General features: G+C 38.0%; 3 protein-coding genes across 5 annotated transcripts; 1 reads left to right on the top strand and 2 right to left on the bottom strand.

The window, feature by feature from the left end:
* Positions 1,741-2,533, top strand: LOC109235940. The gene is made up of 2 exons (XM_019402184.1): positions 1,741-1,953; positions 2,030-2,533. The coding sequence occupies exons 1-2, from the start codon at positions 1,741-1,743 to the stop codon at positions 2,333-2,335; spliced, it is 519 nt and encodes a 172-aa protein (XP_019257729.1). The 3' UTR covers positions 2,336-2,533.
* Positions 10,502-14,057, bottom strand: LOC109235363 (esterase AGAP003155-like). 3 transcript variants are annotated; one of them, XM_019401436.1, is made up of 5 exons: positions 13,759-14,057; positions 13,243-13,422; positions 12,942-13,128; positions 11,488-11,589; positions 10,502-11,215 (listed from the first exon to the last, which is right to left on the bottom strand). In XM_019401436.1, the coding sequence occupies exons 1-5, from the start codon at positions 13,975-13,977 to the stop codon at positions 11,160-11,162; spliced, it is 744 nt and encodes a 247-aa protein (XP_019256981.1). In that variant the 5' UTR covers positions 13,978-14,057; the 3' UTR covers positions 10,502-11,159. The 3 variants fall into 3 exon arrangements, with proteins under 3 accessions (XP_019256981.1, XP_019256982.1, XP_019256983.1); XM_019401437.1 differs by having other exon boundaries at positions 13,324-13,422; positions 13,759-14,056; XM_019401438.1 differs by lacking the exon at positions 13,243-13,422.
* LOC109235361 (hyoscyamine 6-dioxygenase-like) lies at positions 15,515-19,287 on the bottom strand. Its single transcript, XM_019401435.1, has 4 exons — positions 19,006-19,287; positions 17,993-18,243; positions 17,095-17,413; positions 15,515-15,889 (listed from the first exon to the last, which is right to left on the bottom strand). Exons 1-4 carry the CDS (start codon positions 19,198-19,200, stop codon positions 15,635-15,637), a joined length of 1,020 nt encoding a protein of 339 aa, XP_019256980.1. The 5' UTR covers positions 19,201-19,287; the 3' UTR covers positions 15,515-15,634.

Raw genomic sequence — 19,791 nt, 5'->3', positions numbered from 1 at the left:
GCAAATGGAGGGCCGTGACAGTGGGGAACGAGAGTAAGAAGGAAGCAACTAGTTTCATTCTGGAAATCGATTGAACCGTAGCTTCGATTTAGCTCCGTTTGAGGTTCCGGCGCCGATTCAGGTTTTGTCAGTAGCTCATCTTTTGGTTTAGCACTTTGGAGAATTTCAGTCATTGTACGCGAAAAAATGCAGCAATAAAGGTCCGAGTTCTTCCCATATCTCTTCGTTCCCTTTAACTTTATAGATATGTAATGTTTTGTGATGTTTAACCGTTGAATAGGTGCATTTTATATTATTGGTCATATTAAGCTTAGTTGTTTAAATTAAATATGCAATTTGTTACTATTTGAGCAAAGTTCCTTTGGTTGACAAACGCAGCATGATATTCTTCATGTTACTCGATTTGTCCTTAGTTAAAAGATAGAAAATTAAGAGTTGAATGTGGTATTGAACTGTACCCCTTTTTCCTTTCTATTGAGGATGATCAAGATTAGTTTTGGGTTTATTTCTACTTTCTGAAAACTTAAACTTCAGAAGTTGTTTCTTTAAGGAGGAAGATGAGTTAATTAGTTGAGCTGAGTTAAAAAGGCCGTGGAAGTGAAAATTGAAAGAGGCCATAATGGTGGTTTAATGTGACTTATTTTAATGTTTCTATTTAAGAAGGAAGTGTCTGACCTTTCATTGAAGGCATATCAGGTGATAATTGCTTGCACTTAGCTTCTCAAATATGTTGGTATAATAAGAGACCTGTGTTCTCCTCTTTTGCTTTTGGCTATTGCTTTTTTATGCACGAACCGACCTCATCTCATGCTTGCTTGTCCATATTGAAAGATTTAAATTCATGCTTTTGCCCTCTAAAGTAGCTTGCTATTTTCTTTAAAAAAAATGCATTAAATGGATCACTCATATATAGAACTCTATTCTCTGACTGGAGATTGAGTTCTTTAATGCAAGAGAGATTGTGGGCTCTTTTAATAAATTCAATTTGATGTCGCGAACTGTTAGCATACGAGTTATGGACATTGAGTTTGAAACTTTCGCATTAGTGATTATAATTGTTCCATGCAATTTGATTTAGCTAATTCCCTTTAAAATAAATCGAAGGCGTGCCATGCCCAAATGAAACCTTAAATTGCATGGCCCTCACTTAATTAGTATTTTGATCCTTAGATTCCGAGGCGTGCCATTTAGCAAATTTCATGGCCCTCGCTAAGTGCAAACGCGTAGTTGCTTTAGGCGCGTGTTTAATAATATTACTTTCCTAAATTCGGGTGCGCATTTATGTGACCCAAGTTCAAATCTCAACGATGTTAAAATATGTCAAAAACCACGGGTGCATTTATGTGACGTGATTCGAGGCGTGTTTTAACGACGTTGCAATTCTTTTTTAAAATAATAATAAAAGCGGCTAAAAGTTAAAATTTGCACATAGGTTCATAATTGTTAAAATCAGATAATTTAAGCCGAATATAACAGTTGAGCGACCGTGCTAGAACTACGGAACCCGGGAATGCCTAACATAGTCGGATTTCTGGTTCGCGACTGTTAAACAGAGTCAAACCTTTTCCTCGATTCGGGATTCAAACCGGTGACTTGGGACACCATAAATCTCCCAAGTGGCGACTCTGAATCTCTTAATAAAGTGAATCCCGTTTCGATTGTCCTTTAATTGGAAAAACTCCATTTATTATACCCTTCACGAGGTGTAGTAAGAGAAAAAGGAGGTGTGACACTGAGGACATGAGGATGTTCGAGGAGGGCTTTACAAGGATTGATGTAAGGGCGGAAGGCCTTTCCCGCATACTCGAAATTCCATCAGATTTTAACATGTTGCAGGACACGGTGGATTTGGTGCCACAGTTCGATCTTCTATGCTCCGCCGCTGAAAGCAGATCTCTTCAGGAGATCAACGATTCTGGGTTGTCATGCGGTATGGCTGCGATGGCCCTAAGGGTGAGTTTCCTTTTGTTGTTTTCTTTATTTTGTGCCCTTTGTCTTTATTGACTCTTTCTCTCCTCCCTTTTTTCAGACTTACATGCTGGAGATCGAGTGTGCTCGTAGGGCTGATACGCGGGCCGAGTTTTTTTTGAAAATGGCTGAGAAGTATCGGCTGTATCGCAACAGGTGTCGTGAGATGCACGGGCAGCTTAGGGCGGGCGCTAGTACCCAGTTCGTCAGGGAGGAGTTGGAGAAAAGAGATGAGGAATTGATGCGGTCTATCCGCAGATGCAGCGATCTTGAGGAGTTACTTCACGCCAAAGACGAGGAGCTCGAGGTGGGCAAAGGGTTTGCCGCGGAGGGCGAGGACCTTCAGGCGAAGGTGCAGTCTTTATGAGCTGAGCTTGAGCAAAATGCTACTAGAGTCGCCGCTCTGAGTGCAGAATGGACGGAAAATGTGCCTGAGCTAGAAAAGAAGGTGGCTGAGTTGGAGAGAGCCGAGGGTGTGAGCACGTGATTTTTGCCTCGCATAAATTACTCCTCCAGACTCCTTAGATTTAGAATTTCCCTTTTATTATTTGATTTTTAGGATTTAATTGCGTAATTTATGTGTGTATTTTTATTTGTGTGTGCATGTTTAGTTTTAGATAATTCATAAAAATACAAAAAAATATTGCATTTGCATTTAGGATTTAATTTTATATTTTTTAGATTAATTAGTAATTATAGTTTTATAAAATACAAAAATTAAAAAAAAAATTGATTGATTGTTGCTGAGTTTTAAATGTTAGCTTTGAATTTTATTAGTTTTCTTTAAATTGGTATTTTACTAATAGTTTTTGCTAGGTTTAATTCTAGTTTTAATATGAAAAAAATAATATAAATAAATAAGTAAAAGAAAAGGAATTGAAGAAAAAAGAAATTTGGCCTGATTGGGTATGCATTTGTTGGGCCAATATTACATACAATTCACTGGCCCAATCATTTAAACCCCTGAAACCCGTCCAAACCGCCCCATGCCCGGCCCAGATCCGGTCCAGCACCCCCTTCTCCCCAAAAACGACGTCGTTTGGTCTAAATCAATCCTAGCCGTCTAGGTTGTTTAATCCAACGGATGAGAAGCTTAGACCTATTAACATATAAGTGTCCAAACGACCCCTACCCCCCTCAGAACCCCCCTACCCTCTCGTCTCTCTCACCTCTCACTAGAAAACCCTAACTCCGCCGTTCTCCACCGCGAACCGCCGGCCGGAAATCGCCTCCGCTGGCGGCGGTCATCCAAAGGCCCCCAAATTAACACCATAGGCTCGCCTCGACCTCCTTAACCCCGATCTACCATCAGTCTGCCTCAAAACCCTCCCAAACCCTTCGAATAATCAAAACCCTAGCAGCCGCCTCCACCGTGTCCGGCGGCGCCACCACCCCAAACACCACCAAAATAATACCACACCACCTCCACCACCCCCTCTTCCCTAATCCGTAGTCTATTCCTTTCAAACCACCCCTGATTCCTTCAAATATAGGTTTGAAGAAAACCCTAATTTCATAAAAGGGGGGTTTATGGGCGATTTGACTACGATAGACTTTAGTCGTGTGTTTTCTCATGAAAACACACGATTAAAGACTGTTTTAGTCAAGAGATTCCAAGCGGCTTGCCCAGGTCTTGATTTAATTCGGGTATTCCTCTTCTTTCATTTTTTTTAATTTTTACATTCGTTTTCTGTTATTTGCTTATTGGAATAATTATTTGTTTGCTTGTTTTTGATTTAGTTTAAAATTGTAGTCATTAGGGTACTGATTTTTGTATTATTTTTATTGTTTTGTTCGTTTTAATTTTTCCTTTATTCTTTGTCTTTGATTGAGCCTCATTAGATTTTCTTATTGTGTTTTCTTTTACTGTTTTCATTAGGTAATAGCAAAATTAGTTTTAGGTTCTATTTTGATCAGTTAGTTTAAATGTTTCCTCCTAGTTCGATTTTAGTTCCTTTGGCCCTTTTAAGAGTTTGGATCAGTCCTTCAAATTATGGATTTGGGCCTCGTTTGATTTGTTCCCTGAAATTAGTAGGTCCATTTGAATTGGGTCACTTGGCCCAGACCTAGTTGGTAGACTTAGGTAAAATTCAGGGGTATCAAGGGTAATTGGGGTATTTCAATTAAGGAATCTTGCAGTAACTGAAAGTAGAACCCCCTAGAACCTTCTGGATGGGGGCTCTAATTTGAAATTCAGAAATTAAGTAGTATAACTTGGGTAACAAGTGAGTCCTCTAAGGACTTTTAAGCAAAAAAGGCTAAAATTAAGAAGGACTGAAGGGGTAAAAAATAAATCTGAAGTTTGCCCTACTTAGTCGCCTATAAAAGGCATTGTTCCTGGCCTTGCAAAGGAAGTTTTTCAGATCTGAGGGTTTTGGAGAGTTTTTCAGAGTTTTGAGAGCCTGAAGTTTTCAGAGCCTAGAGTTTTCAGAGCTTAAGATTTTGAGAGCTCAAAATTTGAGAGCCTAGAGTTTTAGAGATCAGAATTCATAAAGGAGAGAGCCTACAGAATTGAAAGAGCTGAAAAATACACAAAGAGAGATCTGATTTTAGGTTTTAGAGATGAAATCCTGAAAAATCAAAACAAAAATAGCTGAGAAATCGTGCAGTAAACACTGTTCCATTAAGACTAGTTGCTCTTTGAAACTGTCAAGTTCTGAAATCATTTTTAGATTCAAAGGGTGAAAATGGTTTGAGTTTGGATCATTCAAGTCTGTTCTGAAGCTGGTTGGGTCAAGGTCTATTTGAAATTGTTTTATTCCTGGGTTTCGAGCTTGTTTTGATTGCTGTTCTGCTGGGTCAAGTTTATTGCTGTTGTTGCCTCCTACCTTCAAACTCACCTTTGTTTATTGCTGTAATCAGGTACATATCTCCTGAAATTCCCTATGTATTAGTAAAGCTTTGAATTGAAGAAGGGAATAAGAAGAGAGGATTTGAAGATATAGTTCATTTGGTTTAATCATGCCTGTTTTTCTTTGTATGTGGAATACTGACCTGTTAAATAGATCCTTATGTTAAGTAGATAGACTCTTTCATATTATTATTTTGAAATCACTGTAACTGAACAAGACTTTTTTTTTATGCATGCATATTTGGTAGATCTCAGCCACAAAATCTGTTTAGTCAATCATGTGCTCATGGGATTACTTTAGATATTATAACAATGATTTTAACAAGGTCCATGGCGTTGATGACTGCTCTATATTTGCTTAACTGTTTATCAAATCTCATTTAGTACCCTCGCAAACCCTTTAGTTTAGTCATTAGGTGTAATACTAAATGCATGTTTATTCATGAGCCTTTTAAGCAATTATAAATAATGTATCCATATAGAAATCCTAGAGGTCCAGCTTTGCTATTGTATGCATAAAAATAGATGTGTATTTGAAGAAATGCCCATCGATTTGTACCGAAAATTGTGAGGAATTTTGTGAAGTTGAAACTTGCATCATTGGGCTTAATTTTGGCATCCAGCATGATCTGCTAAGTTGTGTATCCAGAAACCCAATTTGGTTACGTCTGTTATTTTGGTCCTTGGGCTGATAATGGATCGATATGAGGCCTGTATGTTATAGTCCATGGATCCCAGTTCTAGGCTGGCCGCACAGTAATTTTGTATGGCCCAATCCCTTGTGCAGAAGTGCTGTCAGAACGGTAGAGTCAATTTTAGAGCATTGGGCCTCTCATTCAGGCCCAGCTGTGTCACATGTGTGTTCTTGTGTTAGGCAACTGGACTTTAAATCCCAGCCCATGTTTATCTCTTGAAACCAATCCTTATGACTTTAGTCAATTAGTAGGACCCTTCGAATAATTTTAGGAGGGCCATCTTAGATAACACAATAGTTCATGGCCCATCAAGTTTAGTCTAATATCCTTTAAAAAAGAAATCGAGGTACGCCGCGCCAAACAAAAAATCACAAATTGCGTGGCCCTCTTTAATTACTTCCATTAAAATACTTAGAAATCGGGACGTGCCATTTAGCGAATTTTCATGGCCTCCCGCAAAGTTATCAACACGTTAGTCGCGTATTTTAATAATCTACTTTCCTAAACTCGGGTGCACATTTATGTGACCCAAATCCAAATCTCAACGGTGTTAAAATATGTCATAAACCACGGGTGCATTTATGTGATGTGGTTCGAGACGTGTTTTAATAACGTTGTAAAATTCCTTAAAAATTAATTTAAAGCGGTAAATAATTTAAAATTACACTATAGGTTGAAACATGTATTAAAATCAGATAATAGGCTAATTATGATAGTTTAAGCGACCGTGCTAGAACCACGGAATCCGGGGGTGCCTAACACCTTCCCCCGGGTTAACAGAATTCCTTACTCAAGAATTTCTGGTTCGCAGACTTCACAAGGAAAGTCGAATTTTCCTCAATTTGGGATTTAAAATAAACCGGTGACTTGGGAAACCAGAAAACAAACATATCCCAAGTGGCGACTCTGATAAATAAATAATCCCATTTCGAATAATGTCACTTAAATTGGAAAAACTCCCTTATACACTATCCTTCGGGGTGGTGTGTAAAAAAGGAGGTGTGACAACTCTGGCGACTCTGCTGGGGATCCAAACCCAGAACTGCGGTTCAGGGTTTAAGAATTCAAGCTTAGAATAGCTGTTATGATTGGCTTTATTTATTATCTGATTTTCCTACATGTTTCATGTTAAATGTGCTAAATGCTTTACCGCTTTGATACTATCTGAATTGTATATATAAAATTGTTGCGAAACCCTTCTCTTCTCATCTTCGGGGATGTGCTCGCTGGTCGAGACTCCCTGTTCTGTTAGTGTCATACCCTAAAGTAAGAAAGAGGCCGGACAAGTTACTAAGCCGGATGGCCTTTTGGTTCCCTGTACGTAGCCCCCTCCTCGACTCGAGTTGTCCGCTTGGGTACACAGTCTAGAACATATACCCAGGTTTTGAACCTAGAATAACTCAACCTCATGCCGGATCCCTAGTAGGAACGCTTATTTGCATCATGTGCATTTGACTTAGGGGACTCAACACAGGGGTTGGGTCCNTCCTAAACTCGGGTGCACATTTATGTGACCCAAATCCAAATCTCAACGGTGTTAAAATATGTCAAAAACCACGGGTGCATTTATGTGACGTGGTTCGAGACGTGTTTTAATAATGTTGTAAAATTCCTTAGAAATTAATTTAAAGCGGTAAATAATTTAAAATTGCACTATAGGTTGAAACATGTATTAAAATGAGGTAATAGGCTAATTATGATAGTTTAAGCGACCGTGCTAGAACCACGGAATCCGAGGGTGCCTAACACCTTCCCCCGGGTTAACAGAATTCCTTACTCAAGAATTTCTGGTTCGCAGACTTCACAAGGAAAGTCGAATTTTCCTCGATTTGGGATTTAAAATAAACCGGTGACTTGGGACACCAGAAAACAAACCTATCCCAAGTGGCGACTCTGATAAATAAATAAATAATTCCATTTCGAATAATGTCACTTAAATTGGAAAAACTCCCTTATACACTATCCTTCGGGGTGGTGTGTAAAAAAGGAGGTGTGACAGAGGGTGCTCGAGTGTCAACTTTGGCGAGGGCGGCAGCGCTAGAAGACATTATCCGCGTCCTCAAGTCTGAGCAGGAATCTGAGAGAGCGATGGCCACGCTGAGGGAGGCGCGTCTCGAGGAGCGGATTGGTGAACTTGATCAGGATGCTTTGAGCTTGGGAGACTGAGTTGCGGCTCTTGAGGCCGAGAAGGCGCAGTTATTGGCTCAAGCTCCCCCTCAAGAATCTGCCTCTGCTACTGTTCCCTGCCGTCTGTATGAGCTATAGGTCCATGCTTAGGCCCAACGTGATATATACAAGGGTTTGTGGGACGCGGGGAGCGTTCCTGAGGTCGCTTTTGAAGATGCTCGGGTGAAGGCACACAAGGCTCGTCTCGCCCGTGGTTATGACCCTGCGACACCGGGGGCCGGTGAGGGTGCTGAGATTGAAGTTGAGCTTCCTTCTGATGACGACGATGCTGGGGTGAACGGCGGTGGAGATGATGCCGAGTGAGGAAATTTTTGCAGCTCTTGTACTTAGTATTTTTTTTTTTGTTCTTTTGTGGTTTGTTTTCACCTTTTCCTTGGGGGCTCGCTTTTGGCCCTTTGTAAGGTGCAGCTGTTGCGCATGTACATCTTCTGAATAAAATAGTCGTTTTGCCTTTAGCTACGTATCTTTTGACATTCTTTCTCTTTCTTTTTTGAAAAAGATCTTCGGATTTCCCCGTGATGAGTCCCTGATTCTTAATTGGGAATTCGAATGCGGTTTCACTTCGCTTGATTTGAGTGAGGTTGAAGTCAGACTTGCCAACTCGGGCGAAGTCAGTTTTGACTTGTAAATTCGAGCGAGGTCGAAGTCTGACTTTTTAACTTGGCCGAAATCAATTTTAGCTTGTAAGCTCGTATATTACTTCCGCTTGGTGATGGCCAAGGGCCGTAGGAGCGTCAATTAGAGCAAAGTCGGAAATACGACTTGAGGCCGAATTGTTACCCGATATGAATTCGAACGAGATCGAATTTCACTCAACTTGCGATGGCCGATGGCCGTAAGGGTATGAATTCGAGTGAGGTCAAAATTGTAACCCGTTGAGTTCGAGAGAGGTCGAACTTTCTTTTCACTTGGCGACGGCCGATGGCCGTAAGGGTGTAAATCTGAGCGAGGTCGAAATTGTAACCCGTTGTGAGTTCGAGCGGGGCGAACTTCTTTTCACTTGGCGACGACTGATGGCCGTAAGGGTATAAATTCAAGCGAAGTCAAAATTGTAACCCGTTGTGAGTTCGAGCGGGGTCGAACTTTCTTTTCGCTTGGTGACGGCCGATGGTCGTAAGGGTGTAAATTCGAGCGAGGTCGAAATTGTAACCCGTTGTGAGTTCGAGCATGGTCGAACTTTCTTTTCACTTGGCGACGGTCGATGGCCGTAAGGGTGTAAATACGAGCGAAGTCGAAATTATAACCCGTTGTGAGTTTGAGCGGGGTCGAACTTTCTTTTCACTTGGCGACGGCCGATAGCCGTAAGGATGTAAATTCGAGCGAGGTCGAAATTGTAACCTGTTGTGAGTTCGAGCGGGGTCGAAATTTCTTTTATCTTGGCGACGTGCGGGTTTGGAGGGATTGTGAGATTTGTCTGTTGCATTACTTTTATTGGAGAACATTACTTGTTGCCGCACTATTTATGCCTGTGTCGGGGTGAGTCCCGGTTTGTTCGATTTTGCTTTTATTGGAGAGTACTATGCGTTGTTGCATAGTTTGTATGCGTCGGTGGAGTCCCAGTTTATCTGGTCCCTTCGTTGCTCGGCCTGGAGAGGTCGTTCGCGGGACGGACGATGAACTTATTGCTTGGGTTACTGGGCACCTTGGGACTTCATCAGTTCAAACGACGTTCGGATGTGACTCATAATATTCAATCGGCTGAATTGGCATAGGATTGTCGTGGCAAGTATACGTGCAAGCTTTTCGAGCTCATGTTCTGTCGGTGTTGGAGAGACTACACGTTCCATGGGCCTATTGCTCAGTCCCAGGTTCTGGAGATTATTTCTTAATAATGTCGGCCTATATGGTATGGCGTAGAGGGCTTTGCTCGGTCATTGCCTGCGAGATGATACGGTACGGAACATTTTCCTGGTGTGTTCGGTGGCGTTCGTTCCTTGTTCGCCCACCTGTGAGAATGCTCGTGTTCCTATCCCGAACCAAAAAGAGAGAAAGTATGATAAGTTAAACCCAAACGAAATTGCATGTTATCTTGACCTGGTAAGTCGGTGAACGGAGAAGGGCGTTGTAGGGCTACTTGCTTCGTCCCGTGCTCGAATGGCGGTTTCGGATTTGGCAGTTGTGTTTGGCTTTATCGTTAGTCGCGTCCAGGCTTCTTGTGGGTTGAACTTACTTTGCCCGTTGGGATCTCGAGACCGAGTCCCAATCCGATCCCGTCCGATATGCGCAAACAATAAAGGAAACATGTCATACTTGTTCATAAATTACATAGTGCGTATGGGTACGAAAATAAGGCAGGGCACACCCATTATTCCAAAGAATCACACAGTAGGCTATCGTCCCTTCCTAAGAGGTGGGAATACAGGTCGGCATATAAAGTAAATACGACAAATAGTATTGCGGTCATGCTGCGTGCGTAGTGACGGTGATCCCACTTTGAACATGTATATGACGTGCTAAACCCATCGTTACAGACGAGGCATGGATTTTGTATAGATATCAGACATAATTTCGATTTCATGCAAAGATCTGACCCTGATTGGTTCGTTTACTTCAAATGCTTGCCTACAACTTTCTCAAGTTGGTGTTCACACAGAGGGTGGGGCTATGTCCACCGGGTAGCGGAACTCTGGCTTTAGATCTAGAGGGAACTAAAAATTTGGCTAAGAAATCCTCACAGACGGCGCCAAATTGTTTAAGCAAAAAGTGTTAAACTTTTTGTTAAACTAATAATGAGGAAAATAGAGGATAAATCTTAACCAAGGATAATTGACTCTAGATCAAAACACGTTACATACGAGAATAAAAATATAATCAAGCTTATAACCTTTTTAAGATTATAAAAGATATCAAACATAAACGATAAGCTTACATTCTTGACGTACTGTTCCGTAATGTAAGAACAAAGAAGAAAAAGAAGGAATGCCATTGACAGCTACAGGATCTATCTTTATTGATTCAGCAATGACGATTACAAAGATTTGCAACCAAGATCTAGACTTTCGCTTTATTTTCGTTAGAGATCTCCTCTTGTTCTTCTGTCCCTTTTTCTTGAAGGAGAGAAGCCCCCTCCTCTGTCTTTTTACCTCCTATATATATTATAAGTATTCCCTTTTGTTCAACGGTCCTTAGCCATAATACCCTCATCCCTTGATTGTATTTTACGTCGCTCCCCTCAAGTATCACGACATATACTTTGCCGTACAAGCTTTCTGATGGCTCGATCTCGACAGTGGCCGAGATACTCGTCGTTATTACGCCTTGTGGATACGACCACGGCTTAGTCGACCTCTTACCATTCCTCTTAGCGCTAATCTACGTACGGTCAGATTTTGACCCATACATAGATGTCCATAATCAAGAAAATATAACTGAAAAAAGCATTTAACCATTATTCATTTGTCATACAATCGAGAATTCTTGTGGAGGAACCAGAACTACCATTAATTCCTCGTGCAGTCTCAAAGTTTTTGAACTTTTTCAATAAACCCAAGCATTATTTCAAGGCTGCTATCATCTGCAAAGTAACAGTAAATATATAATCAAGTTTAATTCCAGTAGATAATTTCAAGGCTGCTATCTTCCTACATTTTACTCTGATTGTTAAATAATTAGTTTTTTTGCAGTGGCAGTAAAAATCAATTCGAAAAGATAACTGATGACCAAGAAATTACTTCGAAGGAGTGTTTCATTTGAATTTAAAATATTACTCAAGTTAATAATTATATTTATATTCTAAACCAAGTATAGATTGTTAATTACAAAACAGCAACTGTATAGAATACTCACCTAGTCTGGGTATGGTATGGCCTTTAGAATGGTGAATCACTTGTGGATCTACAAAACTCTCCAGCAGAATTTCACCATCTTTTTTCTGTAAATCCGTCTCTCCTTTAAAAAGAAAATTAAATATATTTAAAATAATTGTTTTGGAACTCATTTATACTATTTTGTTCATGAAGTAGAACTTTTCGCAGTAGAGAAATAGCTTATGCTACATACTATCACTTATTTCCGCCCCAAACAAATTGGCCAGATCTCTGCAAAATAATTACTTTTTGTAACACTTTCTGATTTTTCAAAAGTTTGGTCAAAGAGAGTAATAGTCCAGCTCCCACTCATATAACACTTTAATAGGCATTTGTATATAGATTCGGTTGAAACTTGACGAAAAAATAATAATTTAGAGTTGTGTTGATAAATTTTTCGAAAGTTGAAGTTGTATTTGGACATGCATTTAATTGAAAAAAATTTAAGTTTTGTGAGTGAAAGAAAAACTTTCAATCAAAAAACTGATTCAAATCAATTTTTGGAACTTGAAAATTCTTTTTCAAAAATTTTTCAGGAAATCTGTAAGGTTTGACAGGGGATGAACAACTTCTTTGATAGGCGTCGCAATGATCTTATTTCGCCGTATTTCTATCTATTATTTTATATTTTCATTGTCACAAATTACAAATAAACCACAAATCATGTTTAGTGGTTGAATCAGTTTGAGCGCACACCCAATGTGTGGACTAATGTAGACATGAGCCTAATGTTTATCAAACTATTTGTTAGACAATCTGTATTACTATAATAAATAACGAAACAACAAATTTTCTGAAACAAAAAACAGAAACAGAAAGTTAGCAGCAACAGAATATCGAAATAATATCTGCAAAAAAAATATTCGGAATAAATCGAGCCCACTGAATGCACGGTGTGTCCTTAAGGAAATTATTCCCTCAAGTACCCGATGTGCTGGAATATTATCCTCCCAGAATAGAACGATTTAAATCACCGGTATATTGGTACCAAAAATCACAGTGTCAGCGAATCACTCAATGGTAGTAAATCGCACTGGAATAGATTTGTGCAGAAGAAGAAGAAGACTTGAAGTTTAGAAAATTCGTAAGGAAAAATCTGAGGAATCAATAGTTAATGGAAGTACTGTTTCTGAAAGTTTATAACTCTTCAGAACAGTCACTTAAAAACGAGAGGAAAATTTAAATAAAAATTCGGGAAGAAAGTGAATCGGGTCGCACACGGATCCGGTAAATTTTGTCCAAAAAGATTAATCAATGAATCTTTGACCGAAGCCGAAGCCAAGCAAGCGACGACGACAGCGCGATGCTTGCCTTCTTCTTAATTCTTTAAGAGCTAGAAAAAGAGCAATTATATATATACCCATCAAAGTCTTTTCTTCTTCCAATATGGGATCTTCGACAACTTCTAAAAAACAAATTATAATATGTAAGTACCTAAGAAGTGAAGGGATGGGCAGTTGATAGGAGATGAAAATACATTGGCAGCTAATTGTGGTACCCCAAATGAAGGTCCTCCAAATTTAGCTCCTGATATTATGATTACAAACTTTATTTCTTGAACTTTTGTTAGAGCCACTCTTTCCCTTTGCATGCCTGGAATTGCTGCACCTAAAACTGCTCCCTATTTTCACCCAACAACCAAAAAATAAAAAATATATATTTAAAAATTAATAAAAACAAAATACCTAGAGTATTCCCATAGTGTAGGGTTTGGGAGGGTAGAGTGTACTCAAACCTTACTTCTACCTTGTGGAGGTAGAGAGCCTGCTTCCGGAAAAAAAACAGAAAACAGAAAGAAAATGGTAATAAGGTTTACTTGGGAGAAACCAAGAACACCATCAAAAGGTCCATGCTTTGACATAAAATCTTCTATGTATTCTAGGCATTCTTCAAAGTTGTAATACTCTGTAAAATCCTACAAAAATAAAATATTTGCAATTTGAATCTTCCACATGTTATACACAAATACTAACGTAGAAAGTTTTGATCTTTATGTATTCTTCATTGGTAAGTTTGACTTTCGAAAAATCAAAAAATAAAAAGATTGAATTAATACGGGCAAAAATTAGAGGCAGATCCAGAATTTAAACTTAACGAGTTCAACCATTATGTTAACGCAATGCACTTTGTTAAAATTCTAGTGATTTTCATAGGCGCATTGAATTTAGTTTGAACCCGATGATTATATACTGAATCGTCTAATAGAAGAAATAATAGTGAATCAAGGATGGGAAAAAGCAAGTGTTAATACCTTATTTGATTGAAACCATTCAAAGTAAGGAGGATCAAAGAAACCCTCAAGTGCAGATTTTCCCTGAGCTGGAAAAGGTGCGTCCAAAAAAACCAAATCTAATTTATCTACGACGGATTCCGGCCACCGGAGAACCAATTTTTTGAGGATTTCAGCACTGCCTCTAAAGCCATGGAGGCAGAGAATTCTTGGTTTCTTCTTCTCTGATTCTTTTTCCATTGTTAGGTTGTCTTTGTTTTGATATATTTTTATTTTCCTGGAAAATGTAAGACCACTTTAGCATTATATGACTGGTTGTCACGTGGTCTCTTTAAGTACTTCTCCATAATTCAGCCAAAATTGACCAACGACTACCACAGTGTTGGTGGACTTTGTAATTTTGCACAAGTATATAGAGTCAAATAGGCAGGTTGAGTTAATTTTGGGGATTAAAATGGTCTGAGTCAATAAATTGACGGTTCAATAATCGGCTCAACCTTGGATAAATTGGACGGGTCAAATAAGTTTGGGCTAAAATAGCCATCCCTAATATAGAGCAATTAATTTCCATTTTGACTCCTCTCCTTCTCCATGTTTGGGGTTCAGCCTTCAAGAAATAAGGGCGAAGTGTACAAATAATCACTTTTTAGAGGACTGATATTTACAAAAAATTTAGCCACTTCAGAATCAACTTTGAAGTTGAAATTGCGGGTCTCAAGTTTCAAGATGATCATCGGGTCTAAAGTTGGACTCTACAAATGCTAAACTTCCATTTTAGTGCTCGAATATATAGCCTTCATTACAACCTTTTTTTGAGTGAATTATTATATGCAGTCTTACCTTGTATTTCTGAAAGAGACTGTTGCCACAGCGTGAATACAAATAGCAATAAGATTAATTGTTGTGTATCTGATGGCCTGGACGTTTGAATTCATTCTAGTACAAATAACTAAGGACCCGTTTGGCCATAGATTTTGTCAAAATATATTTGAGATTTTTTTGGCAAATACATGTTTGTTCATAAATTTAGTCATATTATGGCAAATTCTCAAAACCCAAAATCCAAATCCCAAAATCAGCTCAAGAGCTGGTTTTGACCCAAAATATTAGTATTACATTTTTTTAAAAATTGCCCCAAACTTCTGTATTTTATAAAAGAGCCAACCATTTATTATTTTATAACAATGTTGCTTCGTCTTCTCGGTCATCTGATAGTGTACTATGCAGTTCATTATAAAAATGATAATTTTGTACCAAATTTATTTATGTTCAGGACTATGGTTGCGATAATATAATGAATGTTACTTGCTTTTGGCTAAGGTCTTTATTTACCTTTTTGATGAATGTATTGTTGGGTTGTGATAGTTTTTAGAATTTGTGGGTATAAGTCATGTTTCATGTTTTTTCAAAAATAAAGCTGAAATATGTTTTGAAAACTAGTGTCCAAACATATTTTTATTTTTAAACCAAACTTCACCCAAATCAGATTTTTAAATTTGGGAATCTATAGCGCTAAATATACTACTACTTCGAAATCGAGCAATTGTTTCCTACACATGCATGCAAAAGAGTCCTATCTCATGCACAACATCAATAGGTCGCATAGTTGAAAAAGTGTGACCATTTGCTGGTACGGTAATCTGTCCTTTATACTAGAATAAGATGGAATTAGTTCGGATTGATTATAAAAAAAAAAAAAAAAGGAAGCTCGGTACACTAAGCTCTCGCTATGTGCGGGGTACGGGGAAGGGCCGGATCTATTGTACGCACCCTTACATAACTTATATATAACGTGTTTTATTATTTATATCACAAGGTTTTACATGAGCCAATACAGTACACACCATATTTTACAACAATTTTAGTTGACAAATCATCATGTAGGACTAATTAAAACCTATGGTTTGATCCTGAAATGATTGAGTGCAACTTGAGCATCACATTTTGCACCAGCAGAAAATGCTTTAAAGAACTCTGGATAGGTAAAAGCTCTGAAAACTGGTTCCATATTGCTGCAACTAACCAAAGTAGTAGCTGGTTTTATTAAAGACTCAGGCGACGGACCAAGAAAAACCCCAATCGTTGTTCGAGCCTCTTTCGCATGTGTCACTACACGATGAACTGGAGTTATGAACGTGTCGTTGCTTATTACCTGCATTATTACAATACAAAACTTATAAGAAAATGGACCTTGAGCCAAACTCAACATTCACACGCCCAAGATCAGATATCTAAAGGGGAAAAAATCAAAAATAGCTAGATGTACAATTGGTAATTGAAAATTAGCCACAATTTCAAAAGTAATATTAGCCAGTTTTTCATGTAAAGATAAAATCTAAACAAAAATACCATCAAAAATTAGAAAAAATTCCAGCATAAATATGCTGGAGTTTGAATTTTTTACATATGAGATTCCAGCATAATATGCTGAAGTTCCAACATAATATTATAGAAGTTTACACGCAGGAGCTCCATAATCATGCATATCATGCTGGAATTTTTCGTGTGCTGTTGTACCAACATAATATGCTGGAAGTTTATAAGCATGAGCTCTATAATCCATCCAGCATATTATGCTTTAACTTTTCGTATTTCAGCAAATAAGTGGCTATTGTTTCAATTATCAGTCCAAAATTTTCGGGAGAAATTCAAAAATAGCCAGATTTACCATTGGTCGTTGAAAAATAGCCAAGTTTCAAAAGTCATCGAAATTTAGCCACTTTAAATCTGAGCGAAAACACTGTTCAAAATTCGGAAAAATACGCCCGCAAATTTTACGGGAGTTCCAGCATAAGTATGCTTGAACTCCCGTAAATTTTACGGGAGTTCCAGGATAACTATGCTGGAACTCCCGCAAATTTTACGGGAGTTCAAGCATAATTATGCTGGAACTCCCGCAAATTTTACGGGAGTTCCAGCAAGTATAATTGTCCAGTATAATATACTGGAGTTTGGAGCACTGGTGCTTCAATCTCCCGCAAATTTTACAGGAGTTAGCAAAGTATACCGGTCCAACATAATATGCTGGAGTTCGTACACAAATGCACCAGAACTCCCGTATATTATACTGGACTGGTCCCTATTGCAGCAAAATAGTAGCTATTTTTCATTGACTTGATAAACGCTGGCTATTTTTCATTAACCAGTGTGAAAACTGGCTATAACATGATATTTTAACAAAATTTTCACCAACAAAAAATGGACCTCGAGCCCGAACTTAACATTCTCATGCCAAGGACTGGACATATGGAGAGTGAATAAGATGGAGGCCCAAATTTTAGTGAGATTAACCCCCCTATTCTTTGTAACCAACGGCGCCTAATTTCATAATTAGCATTGAAAATTACTTGAATATACCTTTAATTGTAGACCAGGAATAACAATTAGAGAATCAGGAACAGGGTTAACGCCAATCCATTCGCCATCCTTAAGGATCTGAAGTCCAGGAACATCACATTGGTGAAGTAATGTTATGAGATTTGGATCAGAATGTACAGGCATTCCCAGTGTCAAACTTGGATCAGGACATGGAATATGATGATTCACTGATATCAAGTGAGTTTTACTGATTTCACCTTCAAAATACCCTGATTCTAGTCCTAATCCTTTGCATATCATTTCCAGAATCCTGTATAGTAGCTTCCTCGTTTCGATTGTATATTCACCTATGACTTCCCTAGAAAAAAAACAAATATATATATATATATATATATATATATATATATAAATTTGAAATTTATGGATTATGAATTTTCCATTGAACTCATAGAAATCCGTAAAATACTTTTTGTGTCTTGTAGTGACACGTATTTGCCTTTGATTTTTGCAAAAATAGCCCCCAATTTCTTTTCCAAAGTATATAGGGGCTATTTCTGAAAAGATAGCTTTTTTGTGTCCATTTTTGTCAGTTTCCCGTCCATTTTTTTTGGGCAAAATAGCGGTAAATTCTTTTTTGAAAGTAGATTGGGCCATTTTCTACAACAATAACCTTTGGAGTCCATTTTTTTAGTAGATAGCGTCTATTTTTGCAATTAGCCCTAAATCCTTTTGCAAAGTAAATAGTGGCTATTTTTGCAAAAATAGCCTTGAGTCCCCGTTTTAGTCTGTCCGAAGGGTCGTTTTTGCAAAAATACCGCTAAATTCTTTTTGAGTCAACTGCTTTTGCAAGAATAGTCTCGGGTTTCCGTTTTACTGTTTTAGAGGGTCATTAAACGTGAAACGCAAGGATGAAAATTTTGTACAAGAGAGAAATTACCTATATTTGGTTGGCTTATCAGGCCAAGACTGAATGTATTCCTCTAAAGGATGGCAACGATGAGTAAAATTATCTCTCCAGTAATGAAACTCTTCATTGTCATACGATAATGTGCTAGAATAGATCCTGCAGCTTTTGTTGATGTCATTTGAGTAAAATTTTGCCTTGTATTCACTAGGTAATTTGAAGAACTCCTTGTACATATTCATGGTCTCATCCATTAGATTTTCAGATACTCCATGGTTTATCACCTGTTAATATACCAAAAAAAAAAAACATTATTAAGCATGCAATCAACTACTAAAGTTACAGTGGAATGGTTAAGTGTTCCTCTGTTACCAAAGGTCTCGGGTTCAAGTTTAGGATAATTAAGGAGTTTCTTTCAGGAAAGGGCAGAGCTAGCATGTTAAATACAAGTTCGGTCAAACCCAGTAACTTTAGTCCAAACCTTGTATTTATCTAAAGAAATACATTAAAAGTACACAAATTATTAATTTAGGACTCAGTAACTTAAAAAGACTAGAAACTTAACAAAACAATAATAATAACAAATTCGGTGAAGTCCCACAAGCGGGGTCTATGGAGGGTAGTGTGTACGCAGACCTTAGCCCTACCTTAGGAGGGTAAAGAGGTTGTATCCCATAGACCCTCCGCTCACAAAAGAAGGAAAGAAATAGTAGAGACAAGCAATACTACATCAAGAGCTATAAAGATAATAATAGCAAACTAAGAGCCAGGAACTAGATGGAAGGAAGCAGTAGCAACAAGCTTCAACCACAGCAAGAAACTAGGAAACCAACACGAATGATAATGTGAAAACATGTACAATTAGTAATCTAAGTACACGAAAATACTACCAAACTAACCCTACTACCCCTGTACAGAATACTCCGCCTACTCTTTTAAGGATTACGTACCCTCAAGGTAGGACTTTTCGACGCAGAATCTGGTTAGTCAGGCCTCAAAGCGGACAACAGTGGCTGAAAAACCAAATTAATAAATAAAAATTATACCTGAAAGAACCCAAATTTTTGGCATGCACTAATAACTTGCTGAATTATCTCAGCTGGATGATTTTGGTCCAAGTCTATCACCGGTATATTATTACAAACAGGAAATTCAAGTTTCCCTGGTCTACTATCTAGTGGGAAAATGTATGTTTTAGGCACAGATTCAACATTTGACCAGTTTGAAATCAAGACTTCCATTTTCTTGATTTTTTGATCTCTTTCGAAAAGATACTTTTCTTACGTGTTTAATTCTCTTTGTACATAAATGATCTATATAAATAACATGAGCAATCAAATGATTCTGCTGTTATTAATTAAGGAAGGAGTACTATAAATTGTTATTAATTAAGGAATGAGTACTATAAATTAAACAAAGAGATTTCATTTTCAAGATGTGAGAACAAGGCCATTGTTTGAGAGTATCAAACTTTTAGATTCCTTGAGCCTAGTACGAACAAGTATTGGAGTTGCATTATTAAAGGAGAAAATTCAGTTTAATCCCCTTAGCATTTAGAGTTCATTATGTATTAGGGAAAATAATATAAGTATTACCTTTGATACTATTAGTCCATTGTTTGGTAGTTTCTTATTAGTTATATGCTCTATTCAGTATTATTCTTATACATAGCAAACTGATGTTTAGCTTAAACATATATATTTCTATTTATATCGCCTCATATTTTACTTTTGTTTCGTGAATTTGGTATGTTAAATGCTATGATTTATATTAATTTGAAGTGTTTTTATGTGTAGGAATGATTCGGGAGCAATTGGGAGCGAAACGCGCAA

The sequence above is a fragment of the Nicotiana attenuata genome, chromosome 12, assembly GCF_001879085.1.
Source record: "Nicotiana attenuata strain UT chromosome 12, NIATTr2, whole genome shotgun sequence".
NCBI classification, from domain to species: domain Eukaryota; kingdom Viridiplantae; phylum Streptophyta; class Magnoliopsida; order Solanales; family Solanaceae; genus Nicotiana; species Nicotiana attenuata.
This window is presented reverse-complemented; position numbering and strand designations above follow the sequence as displayed.